Source organism: Simochromis diagramma, unplaced genomic scaffold (assembly GCF_900408965.1).
Source record: "Simochromis diagramma unplaced genomic scaffold, fSimDia1.1 OVJJ01000610.1, whole genome shotgun sequence".
In the NCBI taxonomy this organism is placed as follows: Eukaryota; Metazoa; Chordata; class Actinopteri; order Cichliformes; family Cichlidae; genus Simochromis; species Simochromis diagramma.
The window spans coordinates 406,884-426,750 of NW_024387063.1; the positions used below are offsets into that span (position 1 = coordinate 406,884).

Below are 19,867 nucleotides of genomic sequence, written 5' to 3' on the forward strand. Positions count from 1 at the left end.
GTTAGAGAGAGGATCACATTTGGTGTTGATAATTTCATTTGTTTAGAAGCAATATTAGTCCCGCCTTCCACGCATAGGACCACCATCACGCATTAGCTAGGTCTTTCACATTTTGAAAGCAAATGAGCTGAACTATCCATAGTTTTGGTGAGTTTTAATGCAGAAAAAAGTGTTATAAACAAGTGTTTGCACTGTCCAAAAGCTGATTTGAAAACTTTAATGTGTTAAGTTAACGGAGCACCTTGCTGTGTTCCCGCCCATAGCTTATCTTGGTGAGTTGAGACCACGTGCTTGCTAAAGAAGTATGCTAGTCTCTTGCTAAATTTGGCATCTTGCTAACGATAATTCACGAGTGTGTTTTTATGGTAGATGGCCTGTATTTGTATAGCGCTTTACTTAGTCCCTCTGGACCCCAAAGCGCTATACACTACATTCAGTCATCCACCCATTCACACACTGGTGATGGCACGTCACATTGTAGCCGCACTGACAGAGGCGAGGCTGCTGGTGTTCCAGATTAACTGGATTTGGTTTAACTGGTTTTGTTGTTGTGATTTGGTGCTATATTATAGATATATGATAATAATAAAACTGATTTGAATTCAGTAGTTTATTGAAATTAGCCTTCACATTTTCTTCTGTTAATAACTGTTGAAGATGTAATATCTTCTTTTTCTGTTTTTCTTTCTTTGTGGGGGAAGCAGACGCCAAGCCTGACCAAAAGCACATCGTGGATAAACCACAACACCAATATGAAGATTTTTCTTGCTACAAACTCTAGATAATCTCTCACATGAATTTTCTACAGTGATGTATTCTCAAGTCTCAAGCGAGTAAGCTGAATCTGAACCCTGTCTCCTCTCGTTACACTGAGTGACTCAGAAACCTGCTTCCCCGGCCTGACTCCCCTTTTTCCCCACACCACATCTGTATATAGTTTTTTATAGTTGTGTATATAGTTTTTTAGTTGGCGGTGGACCGGCGCCCATTGCGGTGGAAGATCTGGATATGTGTGGGATGAGGTATGAAGTTATTACACCGTCAGTTTCATTACCCTGGGCAGCAATGTTTGTTGGAAGTACTTATGTTTTTGTTTTGTTTTTTCTTTTAATGTATTTTCTTCAGGAGCAGCTGACGCAGGGCATTGTGCCTGTAAGCAATCCCCCCCTCCTCAGGGGGCAGCACAACAAAGTAAACCCCATCCCTCACCCCCACCCAGCCCCAACCCACAGCACAACTGATCAGGTAAACTGACTTCTCAACTGATCAGTTGTACTGTCTCTTGTCTCTTGTCCCCGGGGGGGGGGCAAGCACAGAGCTAGCCCCATCCCTCACCCCACCCCAGTCCAAACAAACTTTAGATAATCTCTCACATGGATTTTCATTTCTACCACCCCCACTATCCCACCTGGGGGGGGGGGGGGGGGGGCATCCCTCACCCCAGCCCAGCCCAAACAAACTTTAGATAATCTCTCACATGGATTTTCATTTCTGCCCCCAACCACCCCCACTATCCCACCTGGAGGGGGGGGATCCCTCACCCTGGCCCAGCCCAACCCCACATCGACAGCCCAGAAGGACGAAGGAAAGGAAGGCAGCAGGTCCAGAGAGAATCTGCTGCAGGACTGTGCAGAACAGCTTTGTCAGGTGATCCTGTACATCTTACATATTTCTCTCATATTTCATCTTGTGTCAGTACCAAAGAATATTTCCTAATAGTCATAGTGTGTGTGTGTTTGTGTGTATGTGTGTGTGTGTTCTTATATCTTATATATCAGAGAGTGAGTGTGTTTGGACTCGCCTTCTAATTTAATGGTTTTCTTCTTCATGACGATTTACATTGTAGATTGTATCTGAAAGAATCAAAACTTTGAATGAACACATATAGTATTATGTAGTAAACAAAGAAAGTGTGAAATAACTCAAATAATGTTTATTGTATAGTCTTCAAAATAGCCACCCTTTGCTTTGATCACTGCTTTGCACACTCTTGGCGTTCTCTCAATGAGCTTCATGAGGTCGTCACCTGAAATGGTTTTCCAACAGTCTTGAAGGAGTTCCCAGAGATGCTGAGCACTTGTTGGCCCTTTTGCCTTCACTCTGCGTCCATTTCTTCCAAAATCGTCTGGATTGGGTTTAGGTCAGGTGACTGTAGAGGCCAGGCCATCTGACGCAGCACACCATCACTTTCCTTCTTGGCCACACAGCCTGTAGGTGTGTTTGGGGTCATTGTGCTGTTGAAAAAGTTATGATGATCCAACTGCAGAGAGATCAAAGTTACTGTTTTTGTAGAATTGGAAAGTAAGCAATGTGCTTCCTTTGAGGTAGTACAGCACGAGTTGTGTGTACAGAAAGTGAGAACATTAAGCTTCTTCCTCATTACCACACTTGACCTTGAACTGTGCCAGTATTGACTCTTTCAATCCTCTCGCTTTGGTAGGTGAGAAGCCCAGAACTAAGGCTGCCAACATCCAGAGACTGGTGACTCCTCGTGCTCTGCAGCGCAAGCGCCGCTGCATGGCTCTCAAGAGACAGTGCACCCAGAAGATCAAGGAGGAGGCCTCGGAGTACACCAAGCTGCTGGCCAAGAGGATGAAGGTATGTGTTAATCTAGGCCTTTATTCTTAACCAGCTGCTGAGAATCAAAGATCACACTAGTCTGCTTTTGTCGTGTAGCTGAACACTACATTTATTTCTAGTGGTTCAGATCAATGAACATAATGTGACAAATACATTTCTGGCAGGTGTGATATTTCCACTAGTGTTGGAGCGGCTGTATTACATCAAGTGCATTGTGTCTAACAACATATTGTAATTAATTTCCTGACCTTAAATATACTTTTAAGTTGTGATTTAATCGTGAGTCACTTGAAATTTAAAGTACCGGACTGTGTTTTTCAGCAGTGTAGTTTTGAGTTGCCTTGCATGATATAGCTGTAATGGCATTCGGCCGATTATGGGTTGAAAACCTTCAAGGAGCACGTGATGGTGAAATGTTAAGGAGACAAAGTTGGACATGTGGGAGCTGTTTGACTGACACGCATTTGTTCTTGTAGACAGGAGGCCAAGGAGAAGCGCCAGGAACAGATCGCCATGAGGCGCCGCCTTCATTCTCTGAGGGCGTCCACATCCAAGTCAGAGTCCAGCCAGAAGTGAAACGGAATCAAATAAAGTCATGTTTTGCTGAAACAGTGTTGTGCAGTTGTCAGTTATTTTCTCTTCCACATATCCCCCCATGAAGAGACGCATTAGATGATTTTTGTCAGCCCCTTGTGTGTCTACATGAATGTGTATGCAACAAAAACTTTTAGTTAGTGGTGGATAATCTAGAGATACAGCAACAGCCTCAGGTCAGTCGTTGCTATTATGGAGTACTGCAATAGTACTTTTATTTTTTTGATTATTTGGTATGAGTGAATTCTGGTTCACACTCCGAACCAGTTGGTGGCGGTAATGCACCACATTGTTGTTTGACAACTGGCAAAACACAGAAAAGGAGGAGGTAACCAATGAGAGGAAATTGTACAAAAAAATGGTAAATGGCCTGTATTTGTATAGCGCTTTACTAGTCCCTAAGGACCCCAAAGTGTTTTACACATTCAGTCATCCACCCATTCACACACTGGTGATGCCAAGCTACATCGTAGCCATCCTGGGGCGCACTGACAGAGGCGAGGCTGCCGGACACTGGCGCCACCGGGCCCTCTGACGACCACCAGTAGGCAGCGGGTGAAGTGTCTTGCCCAAGGACACAACGGCCGAGCCGGGGCTCGAACCGGCAACCTTCCGATTACAAGACAAACTGCCAACTCTTGAACCACGATTGCCCAACACTAAGAGGGGCAGAGGTTTTAGTTGTAGGATCTGGTGTAGAAACCCACTCCTTAACAACACAAGGTTGACGAGACCAGTAATTTTGACCATGGCCTTGGATTGCAGGACAGAACTGTCTTCTGCTGCTAGTCTGCTGCTGCTGCCTTGGAGGAAAAATACAGGGCGTGCAGAATTATTAGGCAAGTTGTATTTTTGAGGAATAATTTTATTATTGAACAACAACCATGTTCTCAATGAACCCAAAAAACTCATTAATATCAAAGCTGAATGTTTTTGGAAGTAGTTTTTAGTTTTAGCTATTTTAGGGGGATATCTGTGTGTGCAGGTGACTATTACTGTGCATAATTATTAGGCAACTTAAAAAACAAATATATACCCATTTCAATTATTTATTTTTACCAGTGACACCAATATAACATCTCCACATTCACAAATATACATTTCTGACATTCAAAAACAAAACAAAAACAAATCAGCGACCAATATCGCCACCTTTCTTTGCAAGGACACTCAAAAGCCTGCCATCCATGGATTCTGTCAGTGTTTTGATCTGTTCACCATCAACATTGCGTGCAGCAGCAACCACAGCCTCCCAGACACTGTTCAGAGAGGTGTACTGTTTTCCCTCCTTGTAAATCTCACATTTGATGATGGACCACAGGTTCTCAATGGGGTTCAGATCAGGTGAACAAGGAGGCCATGTCATTAGTTTTTCTTCTTTTATACCCTTTCTTGCCAGCCACGCTGTGGAGTACTTGGACACGTGTGATGGAGCATTGTCCTGCATGAAAATCATGTTTTTCTTGAAGGATGCAGACTTCTTCCTGTACCACTGCTTGAAGAAGGTGTCTTCCAGAAACTGGCAGTAGGACTGGGAGTTGAGCTTGACTCCATCCTCAACCCGAAAAGGCCCCACAAGCTCATCTTTGATGATACCAGCCCAACCAGTACTCCACCTCCACCTTGCTGGCGTCTGAGTCAGACTGGAGCTCTCTGCCCTTTACCAATCCAGCCACGGGCCCATCCATCTGGCCCATCAAGACTCACTCTCATTTCATCAGTCCATAAAACCTTAGAAAAACCAATCTTGAGATATTTCTTGGCCCAGTCTTGATGTTTCAGCTTGTGTGTCTTGTTCAGTGGTGGTCGTCTTTCAGCCTTTCTTACCTTGGCCATGTCTCTGAGTATTGCACACCTTGTGCTTTTGGGCACTCCAGTGATGTTGCAGCTCTGAAATATGGCCAAACTGGTGGCAAGTGGCATCTTGGCAGCTGCACGCTTGACTTTTCTCAGTTCATGGGCAGTTATTTTGCGCCTTGGTTTTTCCACACGCTTCTTGCGACCCTGTTGACTATTTTGAATGAAACGCTTGATTGTTCGATGATCACGCTTCAGAAGCTTTGCAATTTTGAGACTGCTGCATCCCTCTGCAAGATATCTCACTATTTTTGACTTTTCTGAGCCTGTCAAGTCCTTCTTTTGACCCATTTTGCCAAAGGAAAGGAAGTTGCCTAATAATTATGCACACCTGATATAGGGTGTTGATGTCATTAGACCACACCCCTTCTCATTACAGAGATGCACATCACCTAATATGCTTAATTGGTAGTAGGCTTTCGAGCCTATACAGGTTGGAGTAAGACAACATGCATGAAGAGGATGATGTGGACAAAATACTCATTTGCCTAATAATTCTGCACTCCCTGTAAATCTGTGTACCCTATTTTAAGTGTGGGTGTGTTGGTTTTCCTGATGGTCACCATTAAAACTTGTTGCTTTCTTGCACGCAGGCAAGTGACCCACTTAACGTGTTAATGAGCAGTTAAGCAGGTGCACCTAAGTTACCTGATTTTGGTCATTAGGCGTTTTAAAAAGTATTACTGCCATTTGTGGCTTTTTCTGGTGGTAAATTGAATTTATTTGCCACAGACAGTGACTAAACCCAATTTACTCCTAACCCCACTGGCCCTGACGTGAACCTTGGCCTGCATACTTTAAACTACAGTTAATGCTTATTTTGTCCAAATACAGTAATTACACTGTGTACGAATTTTTTAAACCACAGCTCCATGGTCCCAAAGTCCAACAACCTTACTGGCAACTTTTAATTGGAAAAGGGAGGAGAAGTCAAATGTATTATTATTCACATATTACACAGACTGTGCTGACTGGACAGGCTCAGTGCAGTTCCTGGATTATTTTCAAGCATCATTAACGTTACAGCATGTAAACGCTCACCATTCTTATCTGTCCTTATTAAAGTCCATAAGCTGAACTACGGTAGCTCTGCTAACTCTGGTAATTCTGACCGTAAATCTTTCCTTAATCTCTTTATTTGCTTTTTCGACACGTGAAGTTACAAAAATGTACTTTGGTAGACAAAAAGAAAACCTTTGTAGACTTTTTGGAGTAACTTTTCATAATGTGGAACTTTAGTCTTGAATTTTCAAAAGTGAACTTTTGGCTTCTAGTTATGTTGCCACCGAAAACATTTTGTCAACACTGAGAAGTCAAATCATTAACGGTGTGTGGTCAGCCACAGGTGATGGTGTGGCTGTCTTAGTTCTCTTTCTGTACCAGAACTTTAAAAAACTGACCAGGAAGAACGTAACTATAATACTGAACCTGAAGTATGATCCTCCCACCCACCAAGCGGCGCCACTGGTAGCTGTGGGTTCACCACCTCCTGCTGAACTCAAACAACCAGTCCAGAGACAGACTCTGATGTAGCATCACTTTCATCGCTCACTCCTGAACTCCTGTGAACCATAACGAGTGTGGCCTCTCTAAACATCAGTGACTAAGAAAACTTTTCAATTTGTTATCATTTGAGTTATTTATTAATGACTCACTTAACTCAGTTAATATGTTACAGGTCACTGTTTAAGGAAAGTCAGAGTAGGGTAGTTTAAACGGGTGGAGAGGCGTGTAACGCTCATCGTGCCAGAGCAGCTTATCCTCCAGAAACTTAAGCGTTTCCAAAGCGAGGACGATGGCTTCATGTTTCAGCATGCTGTGGACATTCAGACCTGAGAGAGAAAATATGACAAATAAACTGAGTTTTAAAGAAGAGATTTATTACATATAACACTTAAAACCCTGAGCTTTTTATGAACTGTTTAATTAAACTGGCATGTTAGAGGTCCATAGACACAGTGCTGCAAAGACATCAATGCATGAAATATTGTTTGAAAGCATGAACAGAAATAATACATTTTACCATCAATTAATCTGTTAAAACTGAGTTAAGAGAGACAAAAATCACTGAGTGTGAACTCACCGATTGCTGAAATGACGTTCACTGTCTTCAAGTTTGCCGTGGCCTGAAGGATGTTTTCAGAAAAGTCTTCACCTCTGAAAGCAACAACAAAAACGTGAGCACTGAGCAACAGTGGGCGTCCAGTGATGGAGATTCAAACAGATTTGAAGGTTGATCATTCATCATCAACATGTAGTAGTAACTGGTGGGTCCATGAGAGACCCCACCTGAATCAAACACAGAACCAGTCAGACCATAATGGCCTCCAGCATGTGAATCCTTCCTCTCCATATCAGTGATCGGATGCTTCAATGCCGAGCTCGTCCACCTCCTTTCTGTTTCCAGGGTTTCCTGCCTCCACCGCTGACCTCTGACCTGACTGTGTGTGGGCATGACTCTGAGATGTGAAGACAGCCATTAGTCTACTTATCATTTTCTTTATCAGCCACAATAAAGCTCAAACCTTTCTCCATTTGATCGTCTTCCTCTGTCATATATGCACTGTTACTTATTCCTAATGTGGTCATTTCAGACACAGAGCTCAGTGAAGGCTCACAGCTCGTCTTCAGCTGCATTCAGTCCTCTGACTCTGGACAGTGTTACTGTAATCATCTTTCACCATCTTACAATGCTGTGATTGCAGCCATTACCCAACTCTCGGTGAATGGTACTCATGGCCATTGATCAGTCGGTTTTGGTCAGTGGTTGTTGATCAATGGTGATGAGAATTTGCATAATTAGGATTAACGAACTGACCTCCCAGCCCTTTGTTCCTTCAGTGGTGCTGGTTTCAGTCATTTTGCAAATGTACTGTTTATAAGATTTGGGGAAACCTGCAGTCAGCTGAGACTGAAGAAGTCACTTGGATGGGTGACGCTACGTCCAGATGAACAGAATCAACTTTTTGGAAACCCCCTTAAATACTCTTTCTCATTATTGGATTCACCTGTGTATGTAGGTCAGGGGTCACTGAGCTTACCAAGCCAATTTGAGTTCCAATAATTAGTTCTAAAGGTTTTGTAATCAATAAAAAGACAACAGTGCCCAAATTTATGTTATACTGTTATGTTTACTAGAAAAAATGTTACTGTTGTGTAAAGTATTTTCCTCTTTTTTGTTTATTTGTTGCTGTTAAATATCACACTTTTAATAATAGACCAAGATCTGAGTGTATACAAAACGCAGAAGAATAATTTTTTAAGGGACAAGCAGCTATCCAGACCTACCTGGATGTAGCAATCCAATAAAGTCTTTTCACAACAGACATGTCAAAGTGGATCAGCTTCCTCACTTTGTTCAATGATTTCACTCATCTAAATCAGACCATGGATCACACTTTGCTAACTGTACCAGTTTCCATGAACTGCAGTAGCTGCTTCAAATAAACAGCCAGATTCCTCGACCGTTCTCTAGTTACAGCCGTCGTGGTCTGCTGTGTGGCAGGTAGAGTGTGGACCCAGATGCAGGACACAGAAGGCAGAAATAAACTCATAAAGTTCACCAAATGTTTACAAACGTCCAGAAGTCACAAGCAAAGAGAGACCACACCATGACACATGTTTAAACAAGGAATGTTTATTCATCAAAACTACTTATTAATCAAATAGACATGTTCAAAGCACCACAGTGGTAGAACGATATCACACAGCACCGTCACAGGATATTAAACAGAAACTGGCAACAGGGCTCTGTAGAGTGAGCGATCATAATGAAGCCGTTTATTTGAATTCGGGATTCAACCTGCTCTTCATATTTCAGGCCACCAGATGTCACCAAAGACAACTGTGGTGAAAAGTTTCAAGTAATGAAACCTTTTTCAGTACAAGCTTCAGAAAGCTTTATTTGGCCATCAGTAAACAAAACAACATCAGAGCAGGACAGAAACAAAACAGACTGAAGCAGGACTCCAGGAGAACAGGGACAAAAATAGCAATGAGGGGTTAAATACATGTAGGCAGAGTGGAGACAGCTGAGGAAAAACACACAGCTGAACTAAATCTGATAACAAAAAATGCTGAGGTGTAATTAAACACTAGACACAGGAGACACAGGTCGTGTCCAAATTCATGGGCTGCATCCTCCTGAGGACCCGGCCTTCGCGGTCTATGTGGGCCGGGTCCTCAGAATGTCGGGTAGGCTGGAAGTAAACGGCTGTGAAATTGGACGATCTAGCCTTCTGATTTGCGTCACCGCGGTCTCGGTGGAGTTTAATGAACTTGGCCGTCTGCTCCTTGCTATCTAAAATATAACAGGACACTGGAGTAAACTCTTTACCGTCTCACACTTCTGTTTAATCAGTTTTCTGTTTGACGTTTATTCAGCTGTGTGAAAATCCCGAGGAACCCACCCAAAATCCTCCATTTTCCTCCGTTTGTCCTAAGCTAACAGCCTTTCCAACAATGATTACAACCTCGCTGCAATGCAAGAAGCATGTGAGGATGAAGATATAGAAGAAATGGAACTTCAACAAAAATGGCGACACCCACCGGCGACCACACTCCATTACCAAGTCCCAATCCCAAAAACTGAGAAGCAAAACTACCAGGAAGCAGGTGGGCAATGAGAATATATATGAAGTCTTGCTAGCCTTCACAAAAACATGCGAGGAAAGATTTGATTTGCTTGACAAGAAGCTTTGAACAACGCATTGAAGCAAACACAAAGGCAACCAAAGAAAACAAAGAGGAAATTGACAAGCTAAGGACAAAGATGGAGTCGCTGATGAAGGAAAACAAAGAACTGAAGGAGAGCTGTCTGGAGAGCGCACCGCAGAAGATGGGACCTCAGGCCTGACAGAGAAAGAAAATGAGAATACATGTGAAACGGTGATAGGCATTCATAGACCTTGAAGGAAGAAATATATTTGATACCGAACTGAAAAGACGTGAGTTCGCGGATGACACAGTAATATTTTTGAAGGATTAATCAATGCTTGATAAAGCTTTGAATGGAATAAAGTTTTTTCTAAAGCTTCAGATTTGTACCTGAATCTAAAGAAATGTTCACTTTATGATTGTTGGAAAAAAGCATGAGGACGATTCCCGTGAAAAGTGAAGTTAAATATTTAGGCATCTATTTAAAAAAAGATATTAAAAGTAAAAAAAAAAATAAAACTGATGGTATGTCCAAAACACTAAATCATTGGTTAATGAGAGATATTTGTTAAAGTGAATTGTTAAATGTCATTTTTATGCTTACCATCTCTACATTGTTTTAACTCTGTGATGAAAGGAATTCTTTGTCCCCCTCCCCAGATTCTTGAGGTTCTGGGTGGGGGCTGTAGTGTTTTATCACAGGCACATCCTGTGATGGAAGATGGAAGATCTGTTTCTTGTGATGTTGCTTCCTGCTTTTATGACCCTTTTGGTCAGCAGGAGGCCACACACACACACACACATTCTCACATGCATACAGATATTTACACATACACACGCATAGTGCCTTGTCTTTGTAACCATTTGGGGGTTTTACGTGGGCAGTGTTTTTGCTGTGATGTGTATTGTGTGAACTTAACGCCCACTCACATCCTGGACCATCTGATCTCAGGAATTCGCATGATAAGGTGGGGCCAGGTTTCACAATGAACTCACCCGAAACTCTGGCTGATTGGGACCCACACCCAGTCTCACACCTTGGCTCAGGCGATTAGAGGATCATCAGGGGGTCCTTTTGTCCCTCTGTGGGGGGAAACCCCCACTAGGTTTATATCTGGGACTCTCCACCATTTGACCTTAGAACTGAAGAAGCTTCTCGGATGAGAGGTGAAACGTCTTCAAGTAACTTAAAGAAGTCCAGACGCTTTTCTTTGCAAGCTCCTTTGACTACAATGACCTGGATGACTGAGAACCTTCACAGACATATTGTGTGAACTGTTTTCCCAATAAAAGGCAGCGAGAGGAGGCTGTCGTTGGGGTCATTTTGTGGTAGATACCAACGAGGCCTCCCTTGCAAGTAAATCAATCGATCGCTGGCTGTCTTGTTTTCTTCATGATGAATAAGTCTCTAAACCAGCAGGGCTTGTGGAAACACAGACCCAACATATTACAATTTTTGGATGCCATCTATTATCAAAATCAGAGGGTGTCTCAAAGATGGTTTATCCAGCTTATTAATTATACATTACCACGCAAAGTATTAAAAAGATGAACTCCTTTAATCTATCAGTTCATTTGGCATAATAAAACACATTACATTAAAAAATCACACAACTCATCAAAGATTACACCAAAGGAGGTATGAGGACAATTGATTTTCAATCAATGGCTGGAGTATTTAAAATAAACTGGATAAAAGCCTTCCTCTTAAAACCTGACTCCATATCGTTCCATGTCCCCAAAAATATTTTCAAAAAGGTGGGAGGGTTGTATTTTCTCCTGAAATGCGATTTTGATATATGGAAGTTGCCTGTCAAACTGTCAGAATATCATAAGCAAGTCTTATCTTATTGGAAGATGTTTTTTCCCCATGACCTCACGCCCCATGGCTCCACCTTGTGGAATAACAGGATCATTACAATTAATAGGAAGTCATTCATTAAAGAGTGGCATGAAAAAAACATCTTTATAAGAGATTTACTTGAGGAGAAGGGGCAGTTTCTCAAAATAGGTGTTTTTAATGCCAAGTTTAACATTTAGTGTTCCCTTAGAGTATATAAAAAAGTTTGTAATGTGATCCCTTTACTTCTGTTGAGTTTGATACAAAATCATTTATGTTACTCTAAAGGACAAATAAAGCTGCCCTCTTTACAGTCAAATCAGATTCCTGAAACTAATAATGAATAATTATGAAACACTATTAATAAATGTGTTTCATTTTTTGTACCAGGTAAGCCTCACGTATGTTAGTGTTGCCAGAAAAGAAAATGTAAAATGTCATAAGAATATGGCCCATTTATGTTGTAAATGTTTATTTTTTGTTTTTGTTGTTTTGTTTTTTCCTATGTTTTTGTTCAGATGTAATTGCACCAATGTTATCTCCAACGTAGAGTTTGTAAATTTGTGCAAAGACTTTAAAAAAAAAAAAAGAATTGCTAAAGCATCCTTAACTGGGCTTCCGTTGCATGATACTGAGGTATTATTCTTAGATAAAACATTTCTTGTTTCATTACAAACATTTTTGTTCAACTAGGAATTTTCTGAGGATGAGAGGGCATGAAGACACCATGGAGTGGCAGTTACAGACTATGCAACACAACAAGCAACAGGATTCCAGCAGTTGCGGAGTTTTGCTGTTAAAGGTAACCCTTATTCAAATGATTCCATTTATTGTTAGCTACAATTAGGACTTTACATTATAATAATGAGAAATCTCAGTTTGCAGAACACTACCTTGCTTTTGGAGAGGTCAGTGAAGTATTAACCACTACAGAAGCAGTTGTGCTGGAGCGAATGCAGATAGCTTGCACCCTACTTGAACATCGAGGTAAGTTCAGTAAAGTCCTTATCACGTTAGAGTGTGTACTTCCAATTTAAATAGTGCTTTTCAAACACTTTCAGATAAGACCCTTCTTTAAGTCTAATTAAAAAAATTCAAGGGACTAATTTGCCATGAAGTATTTGTGGAACAAATTTACTATTATTTTTTAATTAATCAATAAATAATGTTTGATTAAAACCTAACCATGAATGTGTTTCAGGGAACGCTGAGGATTACTGCATTGTTTGCTCCATGTTAGATGCTGACGCTGACCGCAGCATGATTGAAATGGTAAAACAAAACAAAACAAAAGAAACACATAAGTCTTAGTATCATTACTTGCTAATCATGTTTAAAATGTTGACTAATAGTATTCACCAAACATAATACGAGCTGTTTATTTTTCCTTTCCAGGTGCAGTGTGAATCTTGCCAAAGATGGGCACATTTTGCATGTGCAAAATATAAAGAGAGCAACCAAGAATATAAATGCAAAAAATGTAAGGAAAACACATAACAACTTCTAATAAAAACAGCTGTCTTTCCCCCTCCATGTCTCCTTGCATTCTTTGTCAACATTAGATGATTGTGTGCAGGAAGCATGTTTTGATAGTGTGATTTGGTCATCTGAACATGCTACCTAAATAAAACTATGCAGGAAGTATGTTTTGATAGTGTGATTTGGCCATCTGAACATGCTACCTAAATAAAACTATGCAGGAAGCATGTTCTTAATGTCCTAGCGAAATAACTCAAAGTTTTTAAGTGTGATTTGGCCATCTGAACATGCTACCTATACGACGGAGCCATTAACTACGTAAGGTAGCATATTCTGATAAGGTAGCACGGATTGATAGACAAGACCATAAATTTACGCTACGGTAGGATGTTTTGACAAGGTAGGACGTTTTGTCAGAACAGCCAGACAATAATAACGGTGACACCTCGAAGTCAAGCGCGGGAATCAGAACAAAGAAAAACGAAGCAGAAGAGAAATGGCAATGGCCAGCAAGAGAAGGAAATATGCGTGCAAGTTCCAAAATGATGGGAAAAAAGAATTTGATTTCTTCCAGGACAGCTCGAAGGAAAATTGGTATGCTGCCTGCAAAATTTGTAGATCGGACTTCTCCATTGAACACGCTGGTTGAGTGGATAAAATAACACATGAAGGGTCAGAGAAGCACGAGCCTCCGGCGACGCAGCACCGATCACGGCCCAGTACTTTGGGCCATGTTGTCAAAGGGAGACCCAAGGGTGGTATTTATGCCGAGAAAAAGATGGCTATGCTGTTAGCTACAAGCTACATGTCCCTGAAGGATATGTTCCCGGATGCGGAGATCGCTCGCCAGTACGCAAATGGCAGAACAAAGGCTCAAATAGTGAAAGGTGAGTGTATATAAAATATTATTTTCTAAGAGTTAGGGTTGCCATCCATCCCTTATAATACAGAGTCCTCCCGTATTTTAAGATTAAATCGTTAAATATTTTAATTGGTGTTGTTGCTATTATTTCAAGTAAGCGGCAAGTGCAGTACAGTTAGTAGAAAAACTGTGTTTTTTCATTTCTGTGCACTTTGATAGGTGCCATTGCCCAGAATTGGACAAGGAGGTGATTAAACTGTGCCAAAACCAACCCTTTGGTCTGATAAAGTATGTATTTTGTATTCACACTTCTTATAAAGTAATTTGTGGCTGTCGTCAGTGAAAATTGCTCTCTAAATAAATATTATTTTATTTAAAGGAATTTGTGATATTGGCCAGGGTTTTCTCTCTGAAAACTCAGGAGGTGACGAAGTACAGCTGGCCACAGGATGTGGCATTAGGGCTCTAGGCCAGCCTGTTGATCACATCAGCAGCAGCATTTATGCTCTTCGACATCAGGTAAGCATATTGATATGCTACATGTTACACTTGAACATAAGTTAAAAGAGAGCCTCTGTTCCACAATTTGACTGTTATTGGATATCATTTTTAGCTTCCTGGCTTTTCATTACTTAACAATTTCTTTCCTGATTGTATTTTATTTATGTATTTTTATTTGACCTTTCTCAACTTTAGTGCCAAACATGCTGAAATCTTCAAAGAGTTTGTGCAGTTCACTGACTCAGAGACTCTGAAGATACTCCAATACTGTGCAACCAGGTGGCTCAGCTTGCTGACTTGCATAAAGCGGGTGCTCAACCAGTGGGATGCACTGCAGGCCAGTATGAGGATGTGGAGAAGCCTGGCAAGGTGAAGATGCTGGCAGAGCATTTAACCAGCAAGAAGACAAAGTTCTTCTTCCAGGTTCTGAAGCCACTGGCAGAGTTCAAGGTTATGTTTCACCTCAGCCAGCCCAGCAAAAGATAAACTTAATAATTGTGATAATAAATAATGCTGTTCTCATAATTTTTCATAACTGATAATCTGTCTTGTGTTTCTAGGCTGAAGGAGTGATGGTCCAAGGAGATGACCGGCCTGGTGAGAAGATTGATGGGAAGATTTCTCACTGCCAGCCTTATTGCTGACGTCCCACTGAAGGACATCAAGTTCATGGATGCCAGCCTACAGTTGCCAGGCAAAGAACTCTTTCTTGCAGTAGCTGCACAAAGCCTCTTGGAGGACAACATGGATGAACTTTTCTCTTCTGTCCCAATGATGATCCAGTAAGCATTATGATTATTGTGTTGTCCAAATAAGCTTACCTCCTAAGAGCTAACTGACTGATAATCCATCATACAATGCCTGTAATCATTGATCCGATCATGTGTCACAGGGCAGTGAGAGACTTCTTTGTATCTGTGACCACAAAGATGATGACTGCATTCCCCCTCGACAACATCATCCTCCAAAACCTGACCGTGTTGGATCCAGAGTCACGGCATCGATTTTCTCCAAACTCAGGTACATCCCCTTTTTTAATTGATGGTGGTAGTTGTTTAATAATCAACTTCAGAAGTTACAGAGTATAATAATAGAGCAAGCAATTATATCTCCAGCTCACTTGTGCTTAATTTGCTCATTTTCATGTGCAGTCATAGAGCTAGGGAAAAGTCTGCTGCAGCTGCGGTTGGGCCTGGATAGACTTAGGGAAGAATTAGTGGAGTACCAGGTGCTTGGCAGGGAAGATCTTCCTCAGGAAGCAAGGATTGACAGGGTTTGGGCCATGCTAGGGAGAGATGGGAGATTCCAGACTCTGGTGCATTTGATGAAGGCACTATTGTGTGTGGCACACAGCAAGGCATCATCAGAGAAGGGTGTTCAGCATGGTTAGAAAGATGGTGACACAGAATAGAACAAGGATGGACAATTCAACCCATAACTCACTTCTTCCAAGTAAATTAAATTTCACAGGTGCTGCCCACACCTGTGCTGCTTCAAGGGGTGTGTTACTGGCTGCAAAGCATTGCAGCTTCAAATACAACCATGTGTAGAGGAGTGATGTTATGGATATTGTTATAGTTAGGGACGAGTATCCCCAGTTCTGCTTATGTATATACCTGTATCAGTTGTTGTATAGGATGTTTCTGTTGAATCATCACTACCATCTGTTGCACAGGTACTGGACAGCTGTTTAATTTGACTTATTTTGTCCGACAAATAAACACTGTAAAATTCAAGTGACTCACGGACCGGTAGGGGCTGGAGCGCTGGGTCAGGGTTAAGAGTAGAGTGCTTCATCACAGTGTTAAAATCAGATGCTGGAGAAGTTCATGGGGAAGTTTATTATACAATGATTTGATTTCAGTTCAGTACAGTTTTATTAATGCAGCACCATTTAACAACAACAGTCACTTCACAGTATTTTCTGTTAACCTGTTGCCTGCTGGGAGCAAGGCTCACTGTATAACCACAGAGGTGGACTGCATCAAGGTCTAATGTTCATGTCTAAAAATATTCATTTGAAAAAACCCTGTAAAGTAGCAGGGAGCTACAGAGAGTTTAAGGAGTCTAAAAGCAAAAATAAGCTCAGTGCAAAAAGTCGAGCAACACAACATGTACCATAAAAAGACAGAGTATTGCAGATAGATGTGAACTCTGTGGGAGGTGTAACCAGACCGACAAAGCGACTCACTGATCCAGTCACAGACTTATGACCTTCATGATCCAAGCAATTCAAATTCAGTCAAGTATGAGTGAAGCACCCCAAACACCTGATGCTTACCTATTTAACTGATTCCATTAAAGTGCAGATTGAATATCTTGTATATTTCCAATCTTTCTAAGCCCTCTTCTGTTCTGTGACTTCTCTCTTCCAGAGTGGGTTCCCCAGTGAATACTTTCACTCCTTCTTGAACTCAGTGGAAATGATGACTGTAGAATTAACCTCGCCTGTGGATGCTGTTATGTCCTGCAAGCCAGATGAGAAGATGGTGTTGAACAAAGGCAGCTATGACTCCACCAGCTCCAGGTTCTCTAACCCAAGTTACTCTGAGCTTTGTAGCCTCCTCCTATCTCCTCACTGACTGCTGGGAATCTGAAGCCCTGTGCGGCTGACACGCCTTATGGCCCTGTTGGTACTCGGGGTGAAGGAAAAAGCACAGAACAGGAACAACTGGTACACGTGTTATTGTTAGCTGTGCTCTTTTTATTCCAGCTGGTGAGGGATCCACAGCCTGTAGCAGCCTCACACACCTTTTATCACTGTCTCCTCCTCATGTCCTTGCAGGGCCTGTCTGCACACTGTTATATCATGAGTAATAATTGAAAAGAAGTCTATATACATAAAATACGTGTGTGTGCACACACACACAACTAAATATGTAATATTTAGAGTCACGTTTAATTTAGATAAAGTAGTTTTTTAGCCTTAGACACAAACAGTGAAGGGCAGAAAGTGAGACCATTTTCAATCACTAAGACAAGAATTCAAATGAACACTTATTTGTTTCTACTTTTGCAAGCTATAAAATTATGGCTCCTCTGACGAGACTCCTCTCTCCTGTCCCCAGGACAGTAAAAATCTTCATGAGTGAAGACGACATTGACTTTAGAGCTGGAATATAAAGTAGACCCCAATATTTCGCTTCACATAAACATCGTCATTTATTCCCTCTTACTGTGGCTGTTTTTCTTCCACCACGATAAAATCACACTTCATGCAGAGCTCTCTCTCTCTGAGGAAGAGTTTCCCATCTAAAAATCAGTTTTCTGCATTATTCTCTTGCTTATTACCCACCAGTCCAACGTTGTTTGCAGCACTGTCGGACGCTGTTTAATTGTATTTATAATGCACACACAAAGAAGTGTGTGTGTTCCTTACAGAGAGTTACTTACAGGGATTGTTCCCTGTGCCAGCTGCTCCTGAAAAAAGACATTAAAAAAACATAAATACTTCCAACAAACATTGCTGCCCAGGTCAATGAAACTGACGGTGTAATAACTTCATACCTCATCCCACACATACCCGGATCCTCCACCGCAGCTGGTGGTGATCCCGCTCCCCCGGTGCGGACTGCCTCTCCCAGCCCTCGCGATACTGGTGATATCTGCAGACATGAGAAAAACCAGTGAGCAAACATGTAACTATCACATCAATGTGAATCTGATGGGTGGGATCACTGCAGCCTGGATCCCTGAAATGAAAATTCATGTGAGAGATTATCTAAAGTTTGTAGAAAGAAAAATCTTCATATTGGTGTTGTGGTTTATTGCTGACTTACACGACGACCCTTTAGTTGGGCTTGTCTGCTTCCCCCACAAAGAAAGAAGAAGAAAAAAAAGGAACTTCTTCAACCGTTATTCACAGAAGAAGAAGTGAGCTAGAGCTTGAGAAAAAATATGTTAGTCATTTAAATAGTTAGTGTCTTACAAACACTGCAAGACGCAGAGGCCAACCTAAACATTTAAAGTTTAAAAACAAGTTCTAACATTACCTAGTCAGAGTCGCTGTCATCAAGTGAAAGGTTAAAAGGCCTTTCCCAGAAGCGTCTGACTCCAAAAGAACCTGAGGATGTTGGAGGGCAACAGAACGTGTCATCACTTACCTTGCACCTGTTTGCACTTACCTCTTCAGTGCAGATGTCTTCTCTGCTTCTCTTTGCTGAGGGGGTGAGAGCTGAGGTTGAAGGAGAAGGTTCATGAGAAGAGGGGGAGGATGAGAGAAGGATATACTCACCATACTCACCTTCACTGACGTGCTGGGTATCAGAGTCATCCAGGATCCTGATGACCTCAGGAAGGCCTTCTTCTGCGGGACGCTCAACCACGTAGTTGAGACGACCTGTGAGGAAACAAGTTTAAAATAACATTAAGAATGTAATAAACATCAAGTGCTAAAGGAACAGAGCTACATCTGTTAGTTTGAGCAGATGATGAGAGAAAAGCATTTTAGGCTACATTTATGTCAGACTGAATGACACTTCTACTTGTTCATGCAAGCAAAAAACAGCTAAGTCAACTAAGTTCACATCATTAAGTGAAGCATCCATTTTTAATAGAAGAGCTTCAAATCACTGCAGCGCGGATCCCTGAAATGAGAATTCATGTGCGAGGTTTTCCAAAGTTTGTAGCAAGAAAAAAAATCTTCATATTGGTGTTGTGGTTTATTGCGTGGTTATGAGTTCCATGATGACCCTTTAGTCGAGCTTGTCTGCTTCCCCCACAAAGAAAGAAAAACAGAAAAAGAAGATATTACATGTTCAACCGTTATTAACAGAAGATAATGTAAAGGCTAATTTCAATAAACTACTGAATTCAAATCAGTTTTATTATCATCATATAGCTATAATATAGCACCAAATCACAACAACAGTCCCCTGTTGTTATATAAACATATTTGTGTCATATAAACACAAATATGTTTATATAAGTATTAGGGGTGCAACGATACACAAAATTCACGGTTCGGTTCGGTTCGATACTTTGGTGTCACGGTTCGATATTTTTTCGATACAAAAAAAATGTTCATGCCTTTTTAATTTGTCATTTAATAAAATTATAAATATATATTTTAACTCAAAAGTACAGTTTTTAAATTTAACCCTAACCCTTGTGCGTGTTTTTTATTTTGACAGCGAATGCGCACCTGCGGACCACTTATGTGCAGCCCTGGTTATTTAGCTCGTCATATTGCAGCCACAGAAATTATTTTGTCCATGAAACCATAAAGCTGCACTTTCTTTTTGCCTTATAGTCTGATTTGTCATAACTTCTCCGTTTTGTGGTAAGCTTTTCTTTGGCTGTCACTTCTTCACCCTGACCTGTCTTATTTGGCTCAGCAGAACTAAAATATATATCTGTCTGTGAAGGTTCTTAGTCATCCAGGTCATCGTAGTCAAATATATATGCTGCTGCTTTTACACACGCACTCACATAAGCTCAGCGATTCTCTGCGCGATCAACCTCTCACATGTTTAAGCTTGCTGCGTGAGATTTCACTT

The 19,867-nt window shown here is 41.3% G+C and overlaps 1 protein-coding gene and 3 long non-coding RNA genes across 7 annotated transcripts; 3 read left to right on the plus strand and 1 right to left on the minus strand.

Annotated features, from left to right (window-relative positions):
* Nucleotides 1-2,031: 2,031 nt before the first annotated feature.
* Nucleotides 2,032-3,189, plus strand: LOC120742104. 2 transcript variants are annotated; one of them, XR_005697767.1, is made up of 2 exons: nucleotides 2,032-2,598; nucleotides 3,057-3,189. It is a non-coding gene; the product is annotated as an uncharacterized LOC120742104 (long non-coding RNA). The 2 variants fall into 2 exon arrangements; XR_005697766.1 differs by having other exon boundaries at nucleotides 3,061-3,189.
* An 8,935-nt stretch (nucleotides 3,190-12,124) lies between these two features.
* Nucleotides 12,125-13,527, minus strand: LOC120742105. Its single transcript, XR_005697768.1, has 3 exons — nucleotides 13,435-13,527; nucleotides 12,899-12,901; nucleotides 12,125-12,158 (listed from the first exon to the last, which is right to left on the minus strand). It is a non-coding gene; the product is annotated as an uncharacterized LOC120742105 (long non-coding RNA).
* On the plus strand, nucleotides 12,145-13,060 carry LOC120742091 (PHD finger protein 13-like). Of its 2 annotated transcripts, none has more exons than XM_040045246.1 (4): nucleotides 12,145-12,329; nucleotides 12,406-12,514; nucleotides 12,729-12,799; nucleotides 12,923-13,060. In XM_040045246.1, the coding sequence occupies exons 1-4, from the start codon at nucleotides 12,234-12,236 to the stop codon at nucleotides 13,022-13,024; spliced, it is 378 nt and encodes a 125-aa protein (XP_039901180.1). In that variant the 5' UTR covers nucleotides 12,145-12,233; the 3' UTR covers nucleotides 13,025-13,060. The 2 variants fall into 2 exon arrangements, with proteins under 2 accessions (XP_039901180.1, XP_039901183.1); XM_040045249.1 differs by having other exon boundaries at nucleotides 12,436-12,514.
* Nucleotides 13,253-19,262, plus strand: LOC120742097. Of its 2 annotated transcripts, XR_005697759.1 has the most exons (8): nucleotides 13,253-13,540; nucleotides 13,710-13,893; nucleotides 14,088-14,156; nucleotides 14,248-14,387; nucleotides 14,565-14,819; nucleotides 14,930-15,151; nucleotides 15,262-15,389; nucleotides 16,745-19,262. It is a non-coding gene; the product is annotated as an uncharacterized LOC120742097 (long non-coding RNA). The 2 variants fall into 2 exon arrangements; XR_005697758.1 differs by having other exon boundaries at nucleotides 13,253-13,893.
* Nucleotides 19,263-19,867: the final 605 nt, after the last annotated feature.

Bases quoted from the DNA above. Each gene is read 5' to 3' on its own strand.
- LOC120742091 (XM_040045246.1), top strand. From the start codon at position 12,234: ATGAGAGGGCATGAAGACACCATGGAGTGGCAGTTACAGACTATGCAA. The intron at 12,330-12,405 runs GTAACCCTTATT...GAGAAATCTCAG, and splicing joins GCGGAGTTTTGCTGTTAAAG to TTTGCAGAACACTACCTTGC. The intron at 12,515-12,728 runs GTAAGTTCAGTA...AATGTGTTTCAG, and splicing joins CACCCTACTTGAACATCGAG to GGAACGCTGAGGATTACTGC.